This window comes from Corvus kubaryi, unplaced genomic scaffold (assembly GCF_017639235.1).
Source record: "Corvus kubaryi isolate FWS band 111438036 unplaced genomic scaffold, C.kubaryi_AGA036_p1.0 37334, whole genome shotgun sequence".
Lineage (NCBI taxonomy): Eukaryota > Metazoa > Chordata > Aves > Passeriformes > Corvidae > Corvus > Corvus kubaryi.
Window position 1 is genome coordinate 15,339,623 of NW_024581108.1, and position 21,740 is coordinate 15,361,362.

A 21,740-nucleotide genomic window follows, 5' to 3' on the forward strand; every position below is an offset into this window, starting at 1 on the left:
TTTTTTATACACTGTAAATGTTTTAGTGAGTGGAGAAAGGCAGTTAGCAGTGAAATAGAGATTTGAAGGAGGTGGGGGAATTAGCTGTGTGGCAGAGCTTTGAGAAATGCTGTCTTGTGTTGATACCTCATGCTCTGGAGCATGACGAAGAGACTCCCAAGCTATCAGAGATGGTAACAACTGGGCTGCGCCCTGGGAAATCTTCCCAACCAGTTGGTACCAGCCTTATGAATCACTTACTAAAGGTGAATGCCACTGCTGCTTCCTGCTTTTAACTCCAGCGTAACCTATGAAGGCAGAACCGACTCCAGCAGAAATAACTTGCAGTTACCTGTGTCTCACGTGCTGTTCATCGTACCACAAAGATGACAGGAATGTAAAAATTATCGCATTCACACTACTCCACAGTTAAAGAGGCATGTGGGACTCTGTAATGGGTGCTGGGGGAGAGGGTCGTCTCGCCCCAGCGCACATGCCTGGCACTGCAACTGGCACCACTGACAGGTTCGCTCAGCTCTGCAGAGCCGAAAGGGCAAAGTGTCTTTTAGCTTGTCTTCCTGAAGAGGCAAGAGAGAAATGAAAGAAGGGCTGTGGTGGGACTCAGCACTGGAGAAACATGCACAGAAACACTGATTATGCACAAGGACTGCCTGCACCACAGCAGGTGAAATATTTGTTTGGACAAGAGCACTCGTTGTGCCACAGACGTAGTCTCTCACTGCCACACTTAGAGGAATGTATTTATGGTCCCTGAAAGCACATGCAAAAAAAGCCACACCCCAGCTGTGGGGCTGGGGGGTCTCCTCCCAGCACTGCCACTGGGAGAGTCCCAACAAACCACTGCAGGCAGAGGCAGGGATAAATCATGCTTTAATCACACCTCAGAATGACAACGCATTGAGGGACTGAGCAGGGCTGGGTCTGGTGCCATGGGGCAGTGGGGCCAGTGCCCAAGACCCCGCAGGCAGCACCAGGGCAGGCTTCTCTTCCCATTGCACTGGGCTCCCTGGGTGCGATAGGCACCACCTCCTTCATCCTCAGCATCCAAGCAAGACTGCGAAAGCAGCAGCTGTTTTGGTGTCCCTGTGACAGTGCAGCCTACTGGTGTCATGCTGGGACACTCTGGGACCAGCTGCCTTCAGCCTTCATCACCATTCCCAGCCCAGCCCTCTCTCCCCTCCTCTCTGCTCCTTTCTTCCTGCCCCAAACATGTGGGACAAAAAGCCAAGGGCAGGTGGGAAAGGGGTGGAACTAGGGAGACAGCAAGAGGCCGCAGCAGTGGTGGCTGAGTTCTTGTAAGCTCAGCTGGAACGATGCAACTCCCGCTCCTCCTTTGCTGGCAGCTGCTCACTGGGCTGGATGTAGTTGTCCTCGATGAAGCCATCATCATCCTCAGCTTGCAGGTCGGCGGCATCAGGTATGGAACGGCTCCCGAAGGAGCCCCTGTCCCAGCTGTTGCTATCCTCCATGGGGCTGCCTCCAATGGAGCTGATTTTGGGCAGTGGCCGGTGGCGGTAGCTGGCGAAGTTCTTGTGGACAAGCTTGCACTTGGCAGCCAGCGCGATCAGGATGGAGATGCCAATCGCTGTCACTAGGAATCCCACCAGGTATGGCCAGCTCCTTCCCCCCTTCCTGGCAGGCAGTGCAGTGGCTGTGGCACAGGAAAGGCACATGGTCAGCCTTGTGGCACATACAGTGATGCCCATCCTCCAGCCCTCTGCCTGCCTGTGGCGTGCAGCCAGCACTGGATCACTTTCATTAGGAGCAACACGAATGCTCTTCACAAGACCCAGCTACCAAGGGGGTGTGAACACTGGGGGCAAAACTGCCTGACAGATCCCTGGTACTGCTGCCCTGTACTGATGCCCATCACTGTGGAGCCTGTGCTCCATGTGGCTTCATGGCACCTGTTAATTTTCCTGTCACAAAGCCAGCAAACACCTCCAGGTGTCAGCCACCCTCCCACCAAGCCACTGCACCAGCGTGGCCCAGCAGCCTGAGCCTCTGGGACTGTGGGGCAGAGCAGGGAGCCTCCATCTGCGGCCCTGTCCAGTATGATGGAGGAGAGGAAGGTGCTAGACCTTATGGACACCTCTGAATCTGCACAACTTACTATTGTTCTCGGTCACTGTGATCTGCTGTGCCGTGCTGAGCCCACGAGCAAACCGGCGCTTAATCTGGCAGCCCAGGTCCCGAGAATCCAGAGCTGCGATCTCCTGGCCCCTCAGCCCCGGGGGCGACATGCAGGTCACCTGCACAGCTGGGAGACAAATGCGCTAAGGTGGGATGGGGGTCTGCACCCATCCCCTCTCCAGTTTAGGGATGATCCCCACTTGCTCCTGGATTGATGGGATGAGTTGCAAGACTGGCTCTGCCTTACAGACTCATTGGCCCTCAGCATATTGTAGGAACAACCAAAGGGAAAATTCCCTGACCAAGGAACCATGTATGACTCCGATTGGCAGGCTCCTTTTAACTGGATATGGAAAAATTCATGGATACCTATAGAAACCTCACTGCTCTTACTGGGAGCTGAGCTCAGATGGTTGGAGCCTGACCTGGCTCCAGAGAAGGAGCTGCCAAGCCCTCAGCAGTGAAAATGTGGTTACTCCACAAAGACACATAAAGATGGATTTAGAGGCCAAAGTGTACATGCAGCTCATTGCCCACAAGAGTGGCTAAATTATCCTGCTGATGTTCTTAGAAATCCTTGGTGTATCTGTGGAACTGCAAGCAAGGAACAGACACATCACATTTTGGTTTGCTGTCCCTCAACAGGGTAGGACAGGTCCCTGGAAAACCATCCCAGAGCTTGCCCTGGGGTGGGAGCAAGCGGACTCGGGGTTCCCCCTGCCCGACACCTCCATCCCCTCCGCTCACCTCGCCTGCGCTGCAGCCATTGCTGCAGAGGGTGCACGCTGCAGTTGCAGACCCAGGGGTTCCCTTCCAGACAGACCTGTGGGACTGTCTCCATCAGCTGCAGGCTCCAAGCGTCCACAGAGACCAGCGCGTTGTGCTGCAGGTCCAGGTGGATAAGAGCCTTCAGTGGAAAAAGGAAAGGGACATCGAGCTCTTGCAAGCTGTTGTTTCTTAGAAGCAGTGTGTGCAAGTTTCCCAGGCCCTTGAAAGCGTCCATGTGGATGTAGGTGATGCCACAGCTGCTCAGGTCCAGCAGACGCAGAGCCCCGAGGTTGGAGAAGACTGCTGGGCTCAGCGTGAGCTTCGCATTGCTGGAGAGGTTGAGAGAGTGCAGGGAAGGGAAATGCTTCAAGAGAGTCCTATGATGGGGCATGACCAAGGAGTTGAAGGAGAGATCCAAACTGGTGATGTTTCTTGGAAGGGAACTTGGAGCATGCTGAAGGCTCTTCCCACTGCAGTTGGCCCATCCCTGGGAAAAGAGCTACTGTCTGAGATGGGCTATCCATGATGGGGAGCATCTCTAGCGAGAGACTCCCCAAGGGTTCAAATGTTTTAATTACCCTTGAAGAGTTTAAAAAAAGCAAAGACACACACAAGTTTAGAAAACACATGAGCTGCCAGATTGGTGTAGGCCTGGATAAACAGAGAAAGATGAGCAGGACAGCCCAGGACTGAGAGCAGTTCACTGCAACAGTAAAGGAGGAGCATGCAGGGTTGGGGGAAAAACCCAAACGGATGAGGCGGGTGTGAAGGCAGCAGGTTGTCACCCCCCGTCCTTCCTTACAGGGCAGTTGTCATATGGGGTCAGTGTGCAGAGGGCCTTCCTTTTCCTCCCCCGGATCCACACCTCCAGCCCCCTGGGAGCTCTTGTGTGACACAGGGGCATCCTCCCAGCTGGAGCAGGGAAACAGGTGAGCCCTGCCTGATGCAAGGGCAGGCAGGAAGCTGACTGGGCTGCAGAGCTATAGGCACCTGTACCAGGCACCCGTGTCAGGAGCAGCTCCCTGAGCCCTGTGCAGGACAGTGCACCCCTGCTTCCATCTGCCCCACATTCCTGAGGATACACAGTCAGTAGCTATGGCTTACTGCTGGCTGGCTGTAGCAGTACTAGGAAACAAAACAGACCAAGGACAGTTCACTATTCCAAAAGACCAGCAGTGAAGGATGGAAGGATCAGTCAACCCAAATGGATGGATTTTTTTTTTGTTTTACCAGTAAAACAGGGTGCCCCAACTCAGCTAGTTTTGGGGAGCAGTCCCCAGCATGGGTTGCTCCTGCCTGGGCTTTAAGTGGGAGGGGGTGAAACATCCAAACTGAAGCTGCCAGAGAACAGGTCAGCAATTTAAATTTGGTTGGGCAAGCAGCTTAGTGCTGTGTTTGGATCCTGCAAGCAGAGATGCTGTGCTGTAAGTTTACTGTGGTCCATACTCCTGGGTTTCTGTGTCTGGCTACATTCCAGCTAGCTGGGCTTTCCATTTCTTTCACCTCTCCTTTCATCCTCCTGTCCACCTAAATCTCCTGTCAGACCCTGCTGTTCCTGCTTGGTAGAGGAACAGATATGCCCTTAAAAACCTGGGATGCTGAGGACTGGGTTATAATGGGGCCAAGCCACAGGGGTACCACATGTGTCTTGTCTCCAGCTCAAACACAGCTGGGCTCAGGGAGGCTTTGGAAAACACTGCAAACCTTTGGGTGGAATAACTGAGAGGTCAGTGGAAAGGTCAGTGGCCCATGACAGCCACTTTTCCTTCATTCTCTCAGCTCCTGCCTGATGCAGCCAAGCTGCTGGCTGCAGTGCTTGTCCCAGTGGGTTAGTTGTGTTTCTTGCTCCCTGCTGGGTGCTCAGGGATCCTGGCCCCATCCTTGCCATCACCCTGGCTCCAGTCACTGCATCACCATGCACTGGGGAAGGGAGTGAGGGGCTGGGAGCCCTCAGGGATGTATCTCATGGCTGCTTGCCATGCACTTCTTATGGGGAGCTGTGTTACGGCTGCAGCCAAGAGACCCCCCATAGTCAGAAATGCCATAGATCAGACAATGCCTTGCCAGGCTATGCTCTGGTGAACAGGCTGGACAAGATGACATGTTCAGCCCAAGGCTGTAAGCAGGAGTGCTGCAGGGCTGGGAGCAGGACAGCCAGGCTTTGGACATGGGTGAACCGCCCCTGTGGCTGTTGGCCACTGGCACAGCACATCTCCCAGTTAACTCCACTAGCTCCCATGGGTTTTCATCGCTCATCTTCTCTTAAGCCGTGCAGAGCAGGAGCTGCCTGCCAGGCCCTGCTGCCCCATGGACACCCCAGCTGTGCTGGCAGGACCAGGAGCGGGGGCCCCTGCCCACCCCCAGCTGCTGACCACACCGCAGCCCCCACGGTCCCCCTACCTCGCGGTCCAGGCTGCAGGGGTGTCCCATCACCGCTGACCAGACGCAGAGGAGGCTGCAGACCCAGCAGAGCCGGCAGGTAGGAGCCATTTGGCTCCAGGAAACTTCCGGCCAGAAAAACAAGTCTCGGGAAAGCTGGGAAGCCGGCAGAGCCGGCCGTGCTGGGCGAGGTGTGGCCGCGGCCGCACGGCTCGGGGCCTCCACCGAGTCCCCACACACCGGCCCCGCAGACGGCAGCGCCCGGTATCCAGCCTGGCCGCCGCCCCGGCCCCGCTGGCGCCCCGGCCCCGCTCCTCCCGGGCCGGTGAAAGGTGGCGGTGCCAGTTACACATTAACAGCCGCGCCCCATCACCTCCCATCCGTGTGGCCGCCCGTGCTCCGTGACCAGGGGACAGCCAGCATCTGCCTGCCGCACTGTGGGGTGCCGTGGGGGCTGCCGCAGTGGCAGCAGGACACTGGGAGGTGCTGGGGGCCTCCAGAGGAGGAGGAGGAGGGGGCACCCGTGGCATCTGCCCTGAGACGTCGCGTTGGAGGAGAGCAGCCTGAGCCTGGTCCAGGTGTTGGTCCACGGACCTGGGGCAGGGGTACACAGCCAGCCCCGGCCAGGGAGGCTGGGGCTGAGGCAGCAGGAAACTGTCCTACAGGAAAATAGAAGTCTTGCTGGGATTCCGGCAGAAAGGTGTTTAAAGCAGGCAGCAAACTGGCAGGTCTCTGGGCCCAGCAGCAGCAGCTCAGCGAGCAGCACCTGTCTGTGAAGGCGCCTGAGGATGTGGGTGCCCCACCACCTTCGGCACCCCCCATGCAGACCTGTCACTTATCAGTCGTGCTCCCTGCCAGCTCTGCCATGGAGTCAGTGAAGTCTGAGAAATCATGTCAAAGCAACATCTCATGGTTGTTTTTGGCACACCAGACCTGCTCCTGTGCCCACGGGTGATGGGGCGGGTGAGTGGGCAAGGCTGGCAGAGCCACAGGCCAGGCAGGGAAAGTGCTGGCTGCACCTGCTCCTGGCTTTGCCTCTGCAGCAAGAGGGAGCCCCAAGCTCTCTTCCTTGCTCCCCATTCCCTGGTCCCACAGCTGCTCCACAACAGGAAGCCGATTGCCAGCAAGAGCACTTTGGAGCTGTCGGCAACTGGGACAGTGCGGCCCCTCTTCCCTGGGCTGCCAAAGGTCTCCTCCACAGCCGCACGTCCCACCCTTTCCTCAGGGAAAGGGCTTCCCAGCAGCCTGTCCTTCATCCTGTGGGCATGTGCTGAATGCCAACGCAGCCAGGCAGCTCCTGCTTCCCAGCTGGCCAGGTGGGCTGGGGATGCTCGACCACCTCACTTCCAGGATGTTCCTATGCCTGGTGGGAGCAGCCCTTAGCCCAGCCTTGCGGGGCCTCCCTAGGACCCACTGAGCATGAAAAACAAAACAAGCATCCGGAGAAACAGGGCTAGAAAATGTTGCTGAGGCAGCCCAGTCTGTCGGTGGATCTGCAGGGCGTTTGCATTTCCTATCAGGAAATGTATCTGTGCATTATGGTTTCTGGTATGTGCTGCCATGCATTAGAATGTGCAAATGATAACAAAAAGTGGTATTTTTGTCAGTCTTTGTTTGTTTGGTTTTAGTCTGTTGTGATTCAGCAAAAAAGCTGAGGCCTATGAAATCAGCAGATATTCAGGTGCTTGGAATGTCCTGTGGATTGGGCAGCTGGAGGTTTCCACATTGCAGAAGAGCAAGTGTGGGGAGCTGCTTCAGCTGTGCTCAGCCGTACCTATCTCTCTGGTGCCTCCTCTGGAGACACATAATGTTTAACTGGAGCTGTAAGGTCCTGGTTGGGACTCCCCACAAAACTCCCCAGAAATGTTTCCTACCCTACCTCCAGCCAAAGGAATCTGCACAGATAGACAGCACAGCTCTTATCCAGGTGCTTCTAGAAAAAACACAAGCAGACAAATCACGTTAGGTCAGATTCCTCAATGGATCCCTGAGATCTTCTGGGTATGGCCTGGTGAATATGACTCCCATTCTGCAAAAATTCTGTGTAAATAATCCCATCCCCAAATGGATCCTCCTGAAAGAGGACATTTCAGGGTGCACTGTAACTCAGGCTTTGTGTGATGTGCTCCCCCACAGCTGCCAGGGGAGCACAGAACGAGTTGCACATAGCAATTAACAGTTCTGAGCCTGACTGGCCTCTACAGCCAGCTTCATTTTCCAGGCAAATGGGGGCAGCTGCATCTGGCGTCCACCTTCTTCAGATCCTCTCCACCCCTCCTGCCATGGGGTAGCTGGGTAGCTGTGCTGTGGAAGCCTCTGCTCACTGCCGTCCCTCCCTCAGCATGCCATGGGCACCGCGCGGCCCCAGAGCACTCTGTAAATAGTCGGAAACGATGAATGGATTTCCCTTTCCTCTCCATGTGTGCTTTAGATTTTTGGCCAGATACAGCATGGGCTCAGGACACATCAAAACATGAGACTCACTCCCTGGCAGCCCTGGCTTTCACATGGGAACAGTTTGATTTGTGAGGCGGTGTGAGGTTTGGTGTGTGAAGCTTATGATGATTTCCTGGGGAACACTTTTTGTTTGCCAGGCAAAGAGCCTGGAGCCTACTGGTGGCTGGCACAGCCTCCCTGGGATGCTGGGTGTGAGACCCTCTGGGGCTGGGTTGTAGCAAGGCCATGTCGTGCTGTGCCCTGGCCAGCACTGGGCATGGGAAAATACTCAGGGAAGGCCAGGCTTTCTCCTGCTTCCACTTCACCCCAAACGCGTTTACCACAACACGGAGGGATTTCTCCCTGGGCAGTGGCCACGCTCCCATGTGGGCTGGGCAGCTTGTTGCCACCCTGCTTGTGCTCCCACTCAGCCGCTTTCAACCCAGACAGTGTCCCCACGATGGGCCACTGCAGGATGAGTCAGGCCCTGGCACAACACGGAGCCCGGGTGGGCCATGCCTCGCACCCCGGCTCGTGGCGGCAGGAGGCTGAGGTGTCGCGAGGTGTGCACGGCCTCAGCCTCGCCACATGCCGCTCCCCAGGGGACAGCCTGTGCAGGGCTGCTCCCGACGGCTCCTGGAGTCAGGGCCGTCTCCAAACAATGGGTGGAGAGCAGGAAACGCCGCATGGGAAACAGGATTTGGCTCCGCCGCCGCCGCCAGCCACGGCCCCTTGGCCCCTTTCCTTTCCCTGCTCCAGAGAGCCCTTCCCACAGCCGTCAGCCACGGGGCTGCACCGAGGGGATGGGGATGCCACTGCCCGAGCGGGCTGGGGCATGAGGCACTCTGAACCTTGGACAAAAAGCAGGGTCGGGACACCTCCTGCCTGGGCTAGGGGCCCAGCATGGCTCAGGGAACCCTGAGCAAGCAGCCCTAGCCCTGGAGGGGTGGGTGGGTGACTTTTCCTGGAAGAGCTGTTGCCAGACGGGGGACCCCAGTGGCCCCTTGGCCAGCAAACCCTGCTCCTAAGCAGCTGGCTGGCCACTGAGCCAGCAGGAACAAGGGCATCTCTCTTTCCGTGCCCAGCCTATGCACCAGAGGAGGTGATCCCAGCTGCCCTGGCAGTCAAGCAGCAGCATGGAGAAGAGATGGGGGGCACGGGCAGGGAGCAGGGGTCCTGAGCTGTCGCTCACGTGGAGCTCCTAGGCAGCCACAGCCTCCAGCTCTGATCTCTGTAGCCAGGAAATGCCAGGGATTTTCTGACCTCTGCCAGATTTGGAACAAGCGCCGAGGACATGGGACTCCAGGTTTATCTTCTACTTCTCTTCCCACACCTGGCAGGTAAATCTCCCCTTTTCGTCTGCCCCAAGTGAGCAGCCCCTGCCTGAGGGTGGCTTGGTGGGACGAGGCAGCTGTGGAAGCTCAGTGGTGCCATCGGGGCAGGGTTGGGAGGGAGGAAATATCCCTTTGTGATCAGCCATTTAGAGCCCTCAGAGGCCCCTGGCTGCCTCTCCCTGAAATGGGAGAAGAGGCACCCCGAGACCCTCGTTCTGATGCATGCTTGGCTCATGCTAGGGAGCTGATTCAGCTGGGGTCTCCAAAAAGAGAGCAGAAATGCCCCTTGTGTCATCCCAAAGGGGCTGCAATGCACCTCGCTTTGCGCTGGCTGTGCCTACTGGACTGGGGGTAGAAAAAATGTCCTGGTAAGGGGGAGACATCTGAGTGACAGGATCTGGCCCTGAGGCAGGGCTGGTGTGGCCATGCTCTTGCCCAGCTGTGATGCGCCCTCGTGCTCCCCCACCCCAGGGGCCATCCTGGACATCACCCTGATCGCCAACGTGCAGAGCCTGTCCCACTCCGACTTCTTCCTCTCCTGCATCGTGGGGGAGCGTGACGTGAGCTACCTGCAGATCGAGCGGGAGAACAAGATCGTGATGACGCACCCCAAAATGGGCTTCCAAAACTACCGCAACCGCAGCAACCAAGTCCAGGCCAGGGGCTTCTCCAAGGCCGACCTGGTGGGGATCCTCTACTGCCTGGGGCGCACCCCGACCGAGCAGGCCCAGGTGGTCTATGTGCACAACAGCCACAATGGTGAGTGGCTTTTGGGGACAGCAGGAGGCCCCTGCCTGCCAGCCGGGTGCACGGGGGATCTGCCCACCCTGTGCTCCACAATCCCAGCACCAACCGGGGTGGTGGGGGGGCAGTGGTGACCCATAGGCTAGGTTTGGGGTCCACCAGCACCAGTGGGGTGGAGATGGAAGGGAGATGGACGGGATGTTCAGCTGGAGGAGCATGGCTGAGCCCCATGGAGGAGCCATCTGGATTTGTAATGGTGACTGGCGGAAGGGCAAGGTCCAAGAGGAAATTGAGTGCCCTTGGGTTGTGGGGTCTGGAAATCATTAACCAGAGCAGGGGGCAGCCCTTCGGAGCTGTGCCAGCCCGTGCTCCCACCACAGGCTCAAGGGGAGGAGGTAGTTCTGGGGCAGATCTTTGGCAACCTCCCCGGGTGCTGGACAAACACCATCCCAGGGCAGCACATTGCTGCTCCAGCAGTGGAACTTGCTGAGAGGCACTGCCAGGCTGCACTGTAGCCAAGAGCAGTGCTGGGCTCATCTCCTGCTCCTATTTTGGGCCATAAAAATTGAAAGGGCCTCCCTGGGCTGACCAGCAGCAGGGATACCACTTGGGGCAGCCCTCTCCCACACTGCCCCTCTGACTTCCCCTCCCTCTGCTTGAGACTTTGCAAAATTATTAGGAGTGAAATTTTCTGTGATGTTTGCCTCAGGATGCTTTTTAGCTCTTTTTTAGAAAGTCTACCTAAAACAGTTGACCATTGGCTGAGAATAGGAGGGTGTACAAATTTCCCTGCCTGTATTAAGACACAGCTTCAGCAAGGAGCTCGAGTGTCTCCAAACTGGGGCACAGAGGCTGCTGGTGGGGCCCAGGCATCCCCCAGGGAGCAGGGCTCAGCCTGTGTCCTTGTAAAGAGGCTCAAGCTGAAGAATGGCAGTGGTCCTATTGGAAATGGAGCTGGGTGGTCTGAGCAAGCAGGGCAGAACTGAGGGAACGGAGCAGAGGCAAATGGAGATGGTGTCGGAGGCACGACCACCAGCAGGGGGTGAGGAGCACAGAGAGGTTTCTGTACCCCCCAGGTGTCCTTGTTTATAAATCATGGATGGAGGTGATGGCTCTGGGGCTCCATCCTTGGGACAGTGTTTCCCATGGTGGGGTGTTCTCAGCCAGCCCCCAATCCTGGGTCCACTTACCCAGGCCAAAATAGTGCTGTGGAGGAGCTGGTCAGGGCCTGGGTTCGAGCCCCTGTGGGAATTACAAGTGCCAAAAAGGTGTCTCTTTCACAAGTTCCAAAGAAGCTGCCATTGCTCTGTTTAGAGGAGAAGTTAAGAAAATAAAGGAAAAAGTAAGCAAAAAATTTACATGTTTGCAGGAGGGCTGGATACAAAACCCACTGGGGGGCTTGGTGTGTGTCATCTCTCCTGTTTAGCCTGAGAGCACACCAAAGCAGGCCAGGGCAATGAAACAGTGGGTGGGGAATGCTGTTAGAGGAAAGTTGGCAGCTCCCAAAAGGTCATGCATGGGGAAGAAGTTAGGAAGTTTGATAAATTTTGGAAGCATTGCTTAAAAAACAAAGTAAAGCAACCCAAAGAGGTCCTGAGGAGTACTTTCAGAAGTATTTAAATCTGTCGGTAAACTATTTTTTACACTATCCAGAGCAGAAAGACACTCAGAAAAACAACTACAGAAAACAATTTTTTTTTTCTTTTTTTTTGCATCCATGTGCACAACAGAAAAGTTGGGAGAAATGCAAGTGTTGATAGCAGGAGATAGGTGATAAGCAGCAGAATGGAGCAGCGCAACATTGCCAGGCTGGGCATGCCATGAGCAAGGCTGTGTTGCTGCCCGTGGGACACCAGACTTTCCTAAAAGCTTCTGGATAGGGAGCTACAGGCCTGAAAACTCAGAAACCAGAAAATTAGCAGAAACTGTAATAAAGAGCAGAATTTGTGGTTATGCGGTCCCTGAGAAAGAGGCAGGTTTGTTTGTGGGAGTCTCAGAGGCGGCAGCAGTGAGGATGCTGTGGAAGACCAAAGCAGTGAGGATGTTATGGAAGACATTGGCCGCTCAGATTCCTGAAGAAAAATGGGAAAACTCCCTTTCAAAGGTTCTTTGAGAGAAACTTTGCATCCAGGGGGTGGCAGGAGAGATCTTTGCATGGGTAAATAACTGACCAAAAGAAGGGAAAGCAGGAATAGCAGTGGTCCTTGTCACACGAGGGAGTTCCCACTGGCATGGCACGAGGTCTCGGCATGGACCTGTGTCACCGTCTTGGATACAAAGAGCTGAACAAGCAGCTGTGCTTGCTGCTGTCCCTGAGCTGCCTGGGGAATGATGGATGCACTACGGAGTGACAGAGAGGGGAGAGATGCAGTCTGGGAGGGCTGCAGTGATGGAGTGACAGGTAAATCAGTGTGCACAAATGCAAAACGTTGTGTTTGGCGTCCCAGAGAACTGTCAGCTCTCATTCCAGGGAGTGAGGTGGAGTGAGACAGAATGAGGGCCATATCTGTGAGCCCTCCACTGGGGCTGCAAAGTCCATGGAAGAGAGATCCCAGCTAGAGGGATAGATGGGGAGGGGATTCTGGGAAATTACTGCGAAGTGTGACCTCCAGTGCCCTTCCCTGGGCGTCTGTGGCTTGGGCTGCTTCCTGCTGGTCCTTGGCCTCAGAGGGGCAGGACACAGGGCTGGATGTGTTTTAGCTGCAACCCGGCGTGGCTCCTTTTAGTGTGTGCAAGCTGGAGTACTGCCAGGCTCTGAAAGCCAGCAGCCGCCTGTGTCCTCCTTTGTGTCTGTCCTGGCACGCCCAGGGCTTGGTTTCCCAGGCCTTAAGGTATTTATAGACCCATTTGTGCTCAGGCTGGGGTCTGGCTGTCTCATATTAATACTCCAGGAGTTCATTGCTGCAGCACCTGGGGAATCAGGAAAACAGCCATGACTGGGCTGCTGGTCCTGAGGGCTGGAGTGCAGCCTCCTGCACACTTAATTCCCCTCACCTGCCCCACTGTCCCTGCCTGCAGCACTCCACACCTCCCCAGCTGGCAGCAGGCAGGGTGCACCATGCACACTTGTTCCAGATGTCACCTCCCGAGACTACTGCCACCAGCATCCTGTGCAGATGGTGGGCTGGTCAGAGGGCAGGGTGCCAAATTCCATTCTTTGGTGTCTGCCTGAAGGGGCTGAAGGGGCCAGAAAGGGAGCCCTGTCCCTGCAGAGGCTTGGGGGGTCCTGGGTCCAGCATGGAGCTGAGAGAGAGATGTGTCATGACATTCCAGCAGAAACATATGGTGGGTGCTGGGCTGTGCTGTGCCAGGGTGTGTCCTGGTGTGGTTGGTCTGAGGGTGTCACACTATCCTCGGGTGTGAGTGCCCTCAGGGGTGACTGCTGTGCAGCCTATTCCTCCTTCTTCTCCTCCACAGCCCACCTCTTCCCGGTGAAGGCCACACAGTCTGTGAATGTTGCCGAGGCGGCCACCTTCTCTGCCAGGATCCTCAAGAGGAAGGAGACAGATGTTATGTGGAAAAGAAATGGCAAGTAGTTCCAAGAGCAGGCACAGGGCTGGAGTTGCTCCCAGCTGGTGCCTGGTGCTGGCCCTGGGGGCACAGGAGGTCACAGATAACCCTCTGTCCCCTTGCAGGCACCTACTACCAGACCACGGACCGGGGCGAGGTGCAGGATGACCACGTCATCCTGACACTCCCCAATGTCAGTGTCAGTGAAAACGGTGTCTACAGTGCCACATTCATGGGGGACAGCCCTCTGTGGAGTGCCTTCTACCGCCTCATCGTGAGAGGTGAGCAGGGCCCTGACTGCCTGGGAGTTGGGGACAGCCAGCTGTACCCTGCCTTATGGCAGGTGGCACTCTGGCCCCCTCTGCTCTCTCTGCAGCCTGCCCTGCAAAGAAGTGGGGACCATCCTGTGAGAAGGACTGTCCCGACTGCCTGAATGGCGGCATCTGCCATGACCACGTTGGCGAATGCATCTGCCCTCCAGGGTTCATGGGCACCCGCTGTGAGAGAGGTGAGTTCCACCTGCCCAGCACTGGGTGCTGTGCCCAGGGCATCTGTGGGGGCTCTCTTGCACCCCCAGACCTGAGCACTGTGTCAAGAAATAGCATCTTCATCCCCAGCACCTCCCCACCCGCAGTGCCCTCTGTTTCCAGGCCAGGGCTGGACCACCCACACGGGTCCCATGTCCCTCCAAGTGGTGATCCAGGGCTTGGGGCACCTGAGCGAGCTCTGTGCCGTGCACAAGCAGTGCGTGGATGAATGATGGGTGAGGGCAGACCATGCTTCTTTTTCCAGCCTGCCAGGAAGGCCAGTTTGGCCGCAACTGCCAGGAGACGTGCCAGAGAGCCCAGGGCTGCCGGGGGCTGAGCTTCTGCCTGCTCGACCCCTACGGCTGCTCCTGCGCCTCGGGCTGGAGTGGCTCCCGCTGTGACCAAGGTACAGGGACATGGGTATCCATCAGCTCTCCCTCCCAGCCTGGGCTTCCTCCAGGGCCTGGCTGCTCTGCAGCAGCACCTGTGCAAACCTCTCCCAGTCTGAGGGTCGGCACAGGCTGAGCAGTACTGCTGCCTGCATCAGCTGCTTGCTGTCTCTGTCTCCATGGTCCTGTGCCATGGCCAGGGGTAGCAGCGAGCTCTCCTCTTCCCACAGCCTGTCCCCCAGGATTCTATGGCCCTGACTGTGCCCTGGGGTGCGCCTGCCAAAACGGAGGCAGCTGTAACCGCTTCAGAGGCTGCATCTGCCCTGCAGGCTGGCATGGGCAGCACTGTGAGAAGTCAGGTGAGACTGGCACAAGGCTGTGAAGGGTTTCCATCCCCCACCCTCAAGTGGGCGCTGGCTCCTTCCTCACTGGTGACTGGGAGGGCCATTGGCTATCAGTCTCACCAGCTGGTTCAGCAGGACCCCTTGCCTGCAGAAATAGCCTCCAAGTCTGTGGAAACCAGGACACTGCAAGGGCAACATCCCAGCATTATCTGTGCTGAGAGTGTTGCTGAGCCCAGCAGGTGGGGTGGGATCAGGGCTGGACCATAGCATCCATCACCTTTCCCTTGGCACCACAGTCTGATGCAGCTGGGTCCAAGGAAAGGTGCCAGGCTTTCTTTTGCCTGGGGAGGAGCAGGGCCAGCCCTAATGTTGATTTCTGTGTACCAGACCGGTTCCCCCAGATCATCCAACTGGCCTCAGAGCTGGAGTTCAACCTGGGATCAGAACCCATCATCAGCTGCGTGGCCATTGGCAACCCACTGCCCACCAGTGACAGGGTGGAGCTGCGCAAGGCTGACGGCACTGTGCTCAAGGTAGTATTCCGTGCCCTTGCCCCACCACCATCTCCGTGTTGCCAGCTCCCTCAAGAGTACCTGGAGCTGCTGGGCAGCTTCAGACTGACAGGGGGGCTGAGCCAGGGGCTGAGTGTAGAGGCTGACAGCACCCTCTGTGCTGCAGCTCATCAAAACCATCATCGAGCCAAAGCAGATCACCTGCGAGTTCGAGGCGCGGCACCTGACGAAGGCGGACACGGGTCTCTGGGAGTGCCGGGTCTCCACAACTGGGGGCCAGGACAGCCGGAAAGTCAAGGTCAATATCCGAGGTGAGGAAAGTGCAGTGGCATAATCAGGACAAGCCAGGCTTGCTGGGGGAGGCTGCCAGCATGGTGTGGCAATACCACCCCTGCCCCAGGCTGGGTGCCTCCCATCATGGGCTGCAGTGCCAGCTGGCAGGTTTGGGTGATTATAAAAGACTCTCCTGACAAAGCTGGAAGGAGCCAAGAGGTGGCAGATGTATCCATGCTCTGCTCCCTGTTGCTCCCAGTCCCACCAGTGTCATTCCCTTCTTCCCCCCAAGTGCCACCAGTGCCCTTGAGGGCCCCCCGGCTGTTGGCCAAGCAGAGTCGCCAGCTTGTGGTGTCGCCTGTGGACTACTTCTCTGGTGATGGACCCATCACCTCCATCAAGCTCTTCTACAAGCCCAAGGATGACAATTCAGCCTGGTCATCCATTGTGGGTATGTGTCTGCAGGGCTGGGGGGCACAGTTAGGACCTGTGTGGGAGGGTGAGGTCTGGGATGGGCAGATGTCTCCACACCAGGCCCCCCACAGTGATGAGGAGGGTGCTGGTGGCAGGGCAGACTGTGGATCATGGGCATGGTTTTGACATGTCCTCTTGGCCAACAGTCGACAACAGCGAGAACATCACCCTCATGAACCTCCGGCCAGTGACCGCCTACATCGTCAAGGTGCAGCTGAGCCGTCCAGGGGCTGGTGGGGAGGGCAGAAAAGGGCCTGAAGCCATCATGGTGACCGACTGCCTTGGTGAGACTCCATCTCCCCCATCCTGACTCTGACCCTGCACAGCACAGAGCCTGCAAAATCTCACGGCTGATGCACTGTGAGGCTTTGCTGCCTTTTTGTTTGCAGAGCCCACAGTCAAGCCTGTGATTGAAGGCTGGTCCGTAGAAGAGAAAAACATGCTTCATGTCAACTGGAAGTTGCCAAGTAACCATGAGCCAGCACATGGGTTCATTGTCCACCTCTTTGACTCTGCAAGGCAGTTGGTATCTGAGAAAAACATCACGTCCATCTCTGTGCTCTCTGCCCGCATCGGGGACTTGGAGTTTAACAAGGAGTACAGGCTGGAGGTGCTGGTGTACCACTGCACCAGCCTGGGGCCACCCTCTGACCCCTATAAGGTCATGATCAACAGCAAAGGTGGGTCCAGCAGAACCCAGGGAACTATAACAGGGAATTACAATGATAAATCAGTTATAATTGTAACAGCAACCATCCCCAGGTCCCGCTGCTCCTGTATCCCATCTCTGATAGAACATGAACAGCTTTTTGGGGAAAATGTGCCCTCCTTTCCTCACTAGACCCTGCAGCCTCCAGCACCAAGCAGCTGAGAAACATCCTAAGCTGAATATAACATTCAGGCCGTCACAAACAGATCTGTTCACAAACAGATCTGCTCTCTTGCCCAAACCCTGATAGACTTGTCTATACTTGCTGCCTTTACAATATCCTGTAGCAACAAGTTCCTGATATAATTATACTCTGCATAAAAAAAATATTTCCCTTTGGTTTGCTTTAACCCTGCTGCCAGGTAGTTTTGCTGGGTGGTCACTAGGGCCTGGGGAGCCCTGCAGTCCCACCTGTGGGCACACACACACACAACCCCTGAAGTAGGTGGAAGACCATGGGGAGTTGGAGCACCAGCCTGACCAAGCTTTCTGACAACCAAGGGGAAAGGCATACACGAGGCCTTTGGGGAGGCTTGGCACCAGCCTGTACACATTGAGAGGACCGGTAGACATCAGGCTTGAGGGATGAGAGGTTTCCTCTGCTCTCTGCTTGTAAGAGCTTTGTATGATTTGGGGATTGGGGGTTAGGGATGTGGGCAAGCAGGAGAGGGTGGTGGGAACTCAGTGCGTGAGGGAGGCCTGAAGAAATAAAATGTCACATGAGTTAGTACACAGGCATTTAGACCTCAGATGTTCTCTGTGGCTGGGAACATTTGGGGGTACAGTCCTGCTTCAGTGTGGCACATGGAGAGCAGCTCCACCTCCTCCAAGCAGGGGCCAGGGGTCCCTGGAGGTCCCTCAAAGCTGGCCTGGCTCTGGTTGCCATTGCCACAGGGTGCAGTCCTCACAGCAGAACTGAGCCCCTGCAGCACCAGGAGCCCCGTCCTGGGACTGACACTCTCCCCTCTCTATCCCAGGGCCCTCCTCCCCGCAGTTGCTCTTGGCAGAGCCCGTGTCCGACACCGCTGTCAGGCTCTCCTGGCAAGTGCCTGAGTACCCCAACGGGGGGATCACCAAGTACATCGTGGAGCTGCAGCAGCTGGGGGGCACCAGTGAACCCCAGTGGATCGACACCGACAGCGGCGCCGAGACCACCAAGATCGTTGGGGGCCTCAACGCCAGCACCAGCTACCAGTTTCGTGTCCGTGCCAACTCCCACGTCCCAGGGGAATGGAGCCAGCCTGTGAAAGCCAAGACCCTTGGGGATGGTGAGAGGGGTGTCCCAGCAGGCAAGGGGCTCACAACTCTGCTGCAGCTTGGGCTCAGATTCTGGGTCAGCAAAGAATGATTGGGGTGACAGTGGCTCTGAAGCAGCAGCCCAAGACCAAAACACTTGGTATCTTAAGAAAACCTGTTCCTCCTAGTCCTAAAGGGGCAGGCGTGGCATGATGACAGCATGGCACCTACAGAGTGGCTCTGCCTTGGCCAGAGGGGAATGTGAATCAAGGGGCTAGAGGAGCAGAGCTGAGCCAGCATGGGAGGAGATCATGGCTTGGCCCAAAGCTGGTTGGAGGTCCAGAAACCAGTGGTTCAGTGTCAGGAGCTGGGCTGTGACACTTTCCCCTCTGTGCCACTGTGGCACCGGGACCTCGGACGTGGTTATGGTATCTTCATTGGGGGCCTGGGTACTGGCAGAGGGCTGCTGTCATGGTGCTTGGCCACTAGTGCGGGCTGGGCAGGGCTCGACCATGGACCACAACCCTCCATCCCTCCTTTTGGCAGGAGCGCTGAGCGTGCCGCCCAGCCTGGGCAGCCAGAGCACTGAGCAGGCGGGAACAGACCAGCAGCTGCTGTTGGCCATTGTTGGCTCTGTGTCCGTCACTTGCTTCACCATCCTCTTTGCTCTCCTGGCGCTTTTCCTCATCAAGAAGAATTTTTTCCACCGGCGCCGCACCTTTACGTACCAGTCTGGCTCGGTGAGTGCCGCCTGCCCCACCAGGACCGTGTCCCCTGCTCCCCACGTCCCAGCCCGATCCAGGTCACGTTCCATAGCCTCCAGTCCGGATGCAGCCAGACCTCACTTCCACACGGAGAGGGTGCGGAGCCCGCCCTTGCCCATGACTCCTGTCCTGCTGGGACTGCCGCATGGGCAGAGAGGTGCCCGGTGCCTCTAACCTCACCTGCTCCCATCTGCCAGGGGGAAGAGACCATCCTACAGTTCAACTCAGGGACCCTGACCCTGACACGCCGGCCCAAGCCACAGCCTGAGCCCCTCAGCTACCCCATCCTGGAGTGGGAAGACATCAAGTTTGAGGACATGATTGGGGAGGGCAACTTCGGGCAGGTAATCAGGGCCATGATAAAAAAGGACGGTCTGAAAATGAATGCGGCCATCAAGATGCTGAAAGGTGAGTGCTGGGGGAGGCAGGCAGGGTGGGCTGAGGGCTGCCACTGTGTCCTGGGCCATGCTTGTGCTGGGGAGCACCAGGAGTAATTTTCAGAGAAGCAAAGGCCCTTGTTGTAGGCCTGAGGTGTCCATCCCTTCTTTGTTTCCAGAGTTTGCTTCAGAGAATGACCATCGGGACTTTGCTGGGGAGCTGGAGGTGCTCTGCAAACTGGGCCATCACCCCAACATCATCAACTTGCTGGGTGCCTGCGAGAACAAGGGTGAGGCTGTCCCATTCTACCCTCTCCCCAGCCCCACAGCCTCTGCCCAGTTGTGTATTCCTTTTTGCTGGGGAGAACCCCAATAGCCCAACCTCCTCCTGCCCCCAGGCTACCTGTACATTGCCATTGAGTATGCTCCATACGGAAACCTCCTCGACTTCCTCCGCAAAAGCCGAGTCTTGGAGACAGACCCAGCCTTTGCCAAGGAGCACGGCACTGCCTCCACCCTCACATCCCAGCAGCTCCTCCAGTTTGCTTCAGACGTGGCCAAGGGGATGCAGTACCTGAGTGAGAAGCAGGTACATCCCAGCAAGCCCCTCAGAATACCCTTCCCCTGGGGCCTGGGGGTTACCCATTGGGGCATGAGGTCCCTGGGGCCAGCAGGAGGGAGTGCGTGGCTCCTGCTAACTGCTCTTCCCTTTCAGTTCATTCACAGGGACCTGGCAGCAAGAAACATCCTGGTGGGAGAAAATCTGGCCTCCAAAATTGCTGACTTTGGCCTCTCCAGAGGGGAGGAGGTCTATGTGAAGAAGACAATGGTGAGGCAGGAGTGAAACATCTCCATGGATCACAGCTGTCTTCCACCCAGGGGGCAGCCCCCAGCCCTGATGGTGGCTCTCCTTTTTCCCAGGGCCGTTTGCCGGTTCGCTGGATGGCCATTGAGTCCCTTAACTACAGCGTGTACACCACCAAGAGCGATGTGTAAGTCCTGCAGGCAAGGGCACTGGGCTGGGGCATGGCTGTGGCCCCTCCACCCCTCTCTGGCACAGTCAGAGAGGCAATGCTGTTGCTCTGGGTGCTGCAAGAGCAGGAGCTGATGCTGGTGCGTCTCCCTGGGGAGCTGCTGGCTCCGCCCAGCCTCTGGATGCCTGTTCCACCCTGGGCTTTGCACTGTGCCCATCAGCGGGGCACAGCTGGGCACTCTGTCACAGCCTCGGCTCCTCCCCTTTCAGGTGGTCATTCGGTGTCCTGCTCTGGGAGATTGTCAGCTTGGGTAAGGCTCTTCTCTCTCCCCTGCCTTCACTCAGGCCCCTGTAGGTCTGGTTATCCTGGAGCCCCGGGGGAAACACCCTAGGGACTGTGACCTCCTCAGCCCCTGCGTGTCTCTGGCTGTAGGGGGGACACCGTACTGCGGGATGACGTGCGCCGAGCTCTACGAGAAGCTGCCCCAGGGATACCGCATGGAGAAGCCGCGCAACTGCGACGACGAGGTGTAAGTGGACAGAGCCTCTTACAGAGCCCCGGCTGATGGTGGCACCCACGTCCTGCCAACCCCACCGCCCCACAGGGCTCACACCAGCTTTCAGTAGCTTCTGCCTGGTTGCCTCTGCATTGTGGCTGAGGGATGGGCTGGGGTCCCACACCCCAAACACCTTTCCTGGGCTTTAGTTTCCCGCCTGCTTCCCCCATCTCCCTCAAAGAGCTTTTCTGTCCCCTCTCCTCCTGTGCGCCCTGAGCCGCCCGCGACTCTCCGCCCCCAGGTACGAGCTGATGCGGCAGTGCTGGCGCGACCGCCCCTACGAGCGCCCTCCCTTCGCCCAGATCTCCATGCAGCTCATCCGCATGCTAGAGGCCAGGAAGGTGAGTGCTAGCGGCTCAGTGGGAGGGATGCCCACGGGGCACGGGGCTTTTCCACATGCTGGAGCATCCCTTGGACTCGAGGATGGACAGCCAGCAGCAGAACCATGTGTGGGGGTTAACCCCAGCATCACTTCTTGGGTGTGGGGAGGCAACAGGGCACAGTGCCCATGAGCATGCTAATGGGGATGGGAGGTAGATGTGGACATGCTCACAACTGGCTCCTAACTGGGGTTCCCCACAGGCCTACGTGAACATGGCCCTGTTCGAGAACTTCACCTATGCAGGGATTGATGCCACCGCCGAGGAGGCGTGAGGCTGCGCTGGCACCGCTCAGAGGGGCAACGCTGGCCCCGGCCTGCTGGAACAGTGCTCTGGGGACACAGGGCTGCTCGTCCTGCTCCAGCGCCAAGCAGCCAAATGCCGGTGCCCCTCCCCAAGAGCACCTTCCCCACAGCAGGACTGTGCCATCCCCTCCCTGGCATGGTGCCAGCCACCGACAGCCCCACACTGCTGCGGACACACTGGGACGGCCCCCAAGGACAAGCAGCAGCAGGGTGCTTGCAGCAGAACTGGCAGGAGGGGGCCTCCCTCGGGAGCCAGGGTGCTGCCTAAGCCCATGGACACAAATGCTCAAGCTTTGGGGCGAGAGGAGGAAGCAGCAACACAACAGCTGCCTGCCCTGCAGCTCTCAGCATGCTCTGGGCCTGAAGTGGTGCCAGGGGGCTGTGAGCAGTGCTGCTGGCATGGCATGGGGCCACACCAGCAGGTGCAAAGGGACAGTGTTGGCTGTGCACAGCCTCCTGCTCTGCAGCGGCCCTTCGGAGGTGTCAGCTCTGCCTTACAGACAATAAAGATCATGCAACAGCCGGGTCCAGAGGAGTGTTGGTGAGGACCCAGCTCTGCCCCACTGACAGCACTGGGGAACAGGATGTGGGGGCCCAGTGATCTGCTGCTGTGGTG

At 57.4% G+C, this 21,740-nt stretch overlaps 2 protein-coding genes across 3 annotated transcripts; one reads left to right on the forward strand and one right to left on the reverse strand.

Moving 5' to 3' along the window:
* Positions 1-854: 854 nt before the first annotated feature.
* CUNH1orf210 (chromosome unknown C1orf210 homolog) lies at positions 855-5,595 on the reverse strand. The gene is made up of 4 exons (XM_042030453.1): positions 5,302-5,595; positions 2,881-3,388; positions 2,114-2,260; positions 855-1,651 (listed from the first exon to the last, which is right to left on the reverse strand). The coding sequence occupies exons 1-4, from the start codon at positions 5,389-5,391 to the stop codon at positions 1,302-1,304; spliced, it is 1,095 nt and encodes a 364-aa protein (XP_041886387.1). The 5' UTR covers positions 5,392-5,595; the 3' UTR covers positions 855-1,301.
* Positions 5,596-8,509: 2,914 nt separating this feature from the next.
* Positions 8,510-21,644, forward strand: TIE1 (tyrosine kinase with immunoglobulin like and EGF like domains 1). 2 transcript variants are annotated; one of them, XM_042030429.1, is made up of 23 exons: positions 8,510-9,056; positions 9,522-9,809; positions 13,212-13,322; positions 13,430-13,585; positions 13,681-13,812; positions 14,097-14,237; positions 14,451-14,579; positions 14,952-15,097; positions 15,243-15,387; positions 15,642-15,800; positions 15,970-16,107; positions 16,213-16,503; positions 17,510-17,800; positions 18,315-18,628; positions 18,730-18,940; positions 19,089-19,199; positions 19,308-19,498; positions 19,625-19,738; positions 19,831-19,901; positions 20,153-20,193; positions 20,316-20,412; positions 20,681-20,780; positions 21,022-21,644. In XM_042030429.1, exons 1-23 carry the CDS (start codon positions 9,011-9,013, stop codon positions 21,091-21,093), a joined length of 3,495 nt encoding a protein of 1,164 aa, XP_041886363.1. In that variant the 5' UTR covers positions 8,510-9,010; the 3' UTR covers positions 21,094-21,644. The 2 variants fall into 2 exon arrangements, with proteins under 2 accessions (XP_041886363.1, XP_041886364.1); XM_042030430.1 differs by having other exon boundaries at positions 8,512-9,056; positions 18,315-18,508.
* Positions 21,645-21,740: the final 96 nt, after the last annotated feature.

Coding starts and splice junctions, on each gene's coding strand:
- CUNH1orf210 (XM_042030453.1), bottom strand. CDS start 5,391: ATGGCTCCTACCTGCCGGCTCTGCTGGGTCTGCAGCCTCCTCTGCGTC. Junction 3,389..5,301: donor CCTGCAGCCTGGACCGCGAG/GTAGGGGGACCG, acceptor CTCTTTTCCCAG/GGATGGGCCAACTGCAGTGG. Junction 1,652..2,113: donor CACAGTGACCGAGAACAATA/GTAAGTTGTGCA, acceptor CCTGTGCCACAG/CCACTGCACTGCCTGCCAGG.
- TIE1 (XM_042030429.1), top strand. CDS start 9,011: ATGGGACTCCAGGTTTATCTTCTACTTCTCTTCCCACACCTGGCAG. Junction 13,813..14,096: donor GGGCACCCGCTGTGAGAGAG/GTGAGTTCCACC, acceptor TTCTTTTTCCAG/CCTGCCAGGAAGGCCAGTTT. Junction 15,388..15,641: donor AGTCAAGGTCAATATCCGAG/GTGAGGAAAGTG, acceptor CTTCCCCCCAAG/TGCCACCAGTGCCCTTGAGG.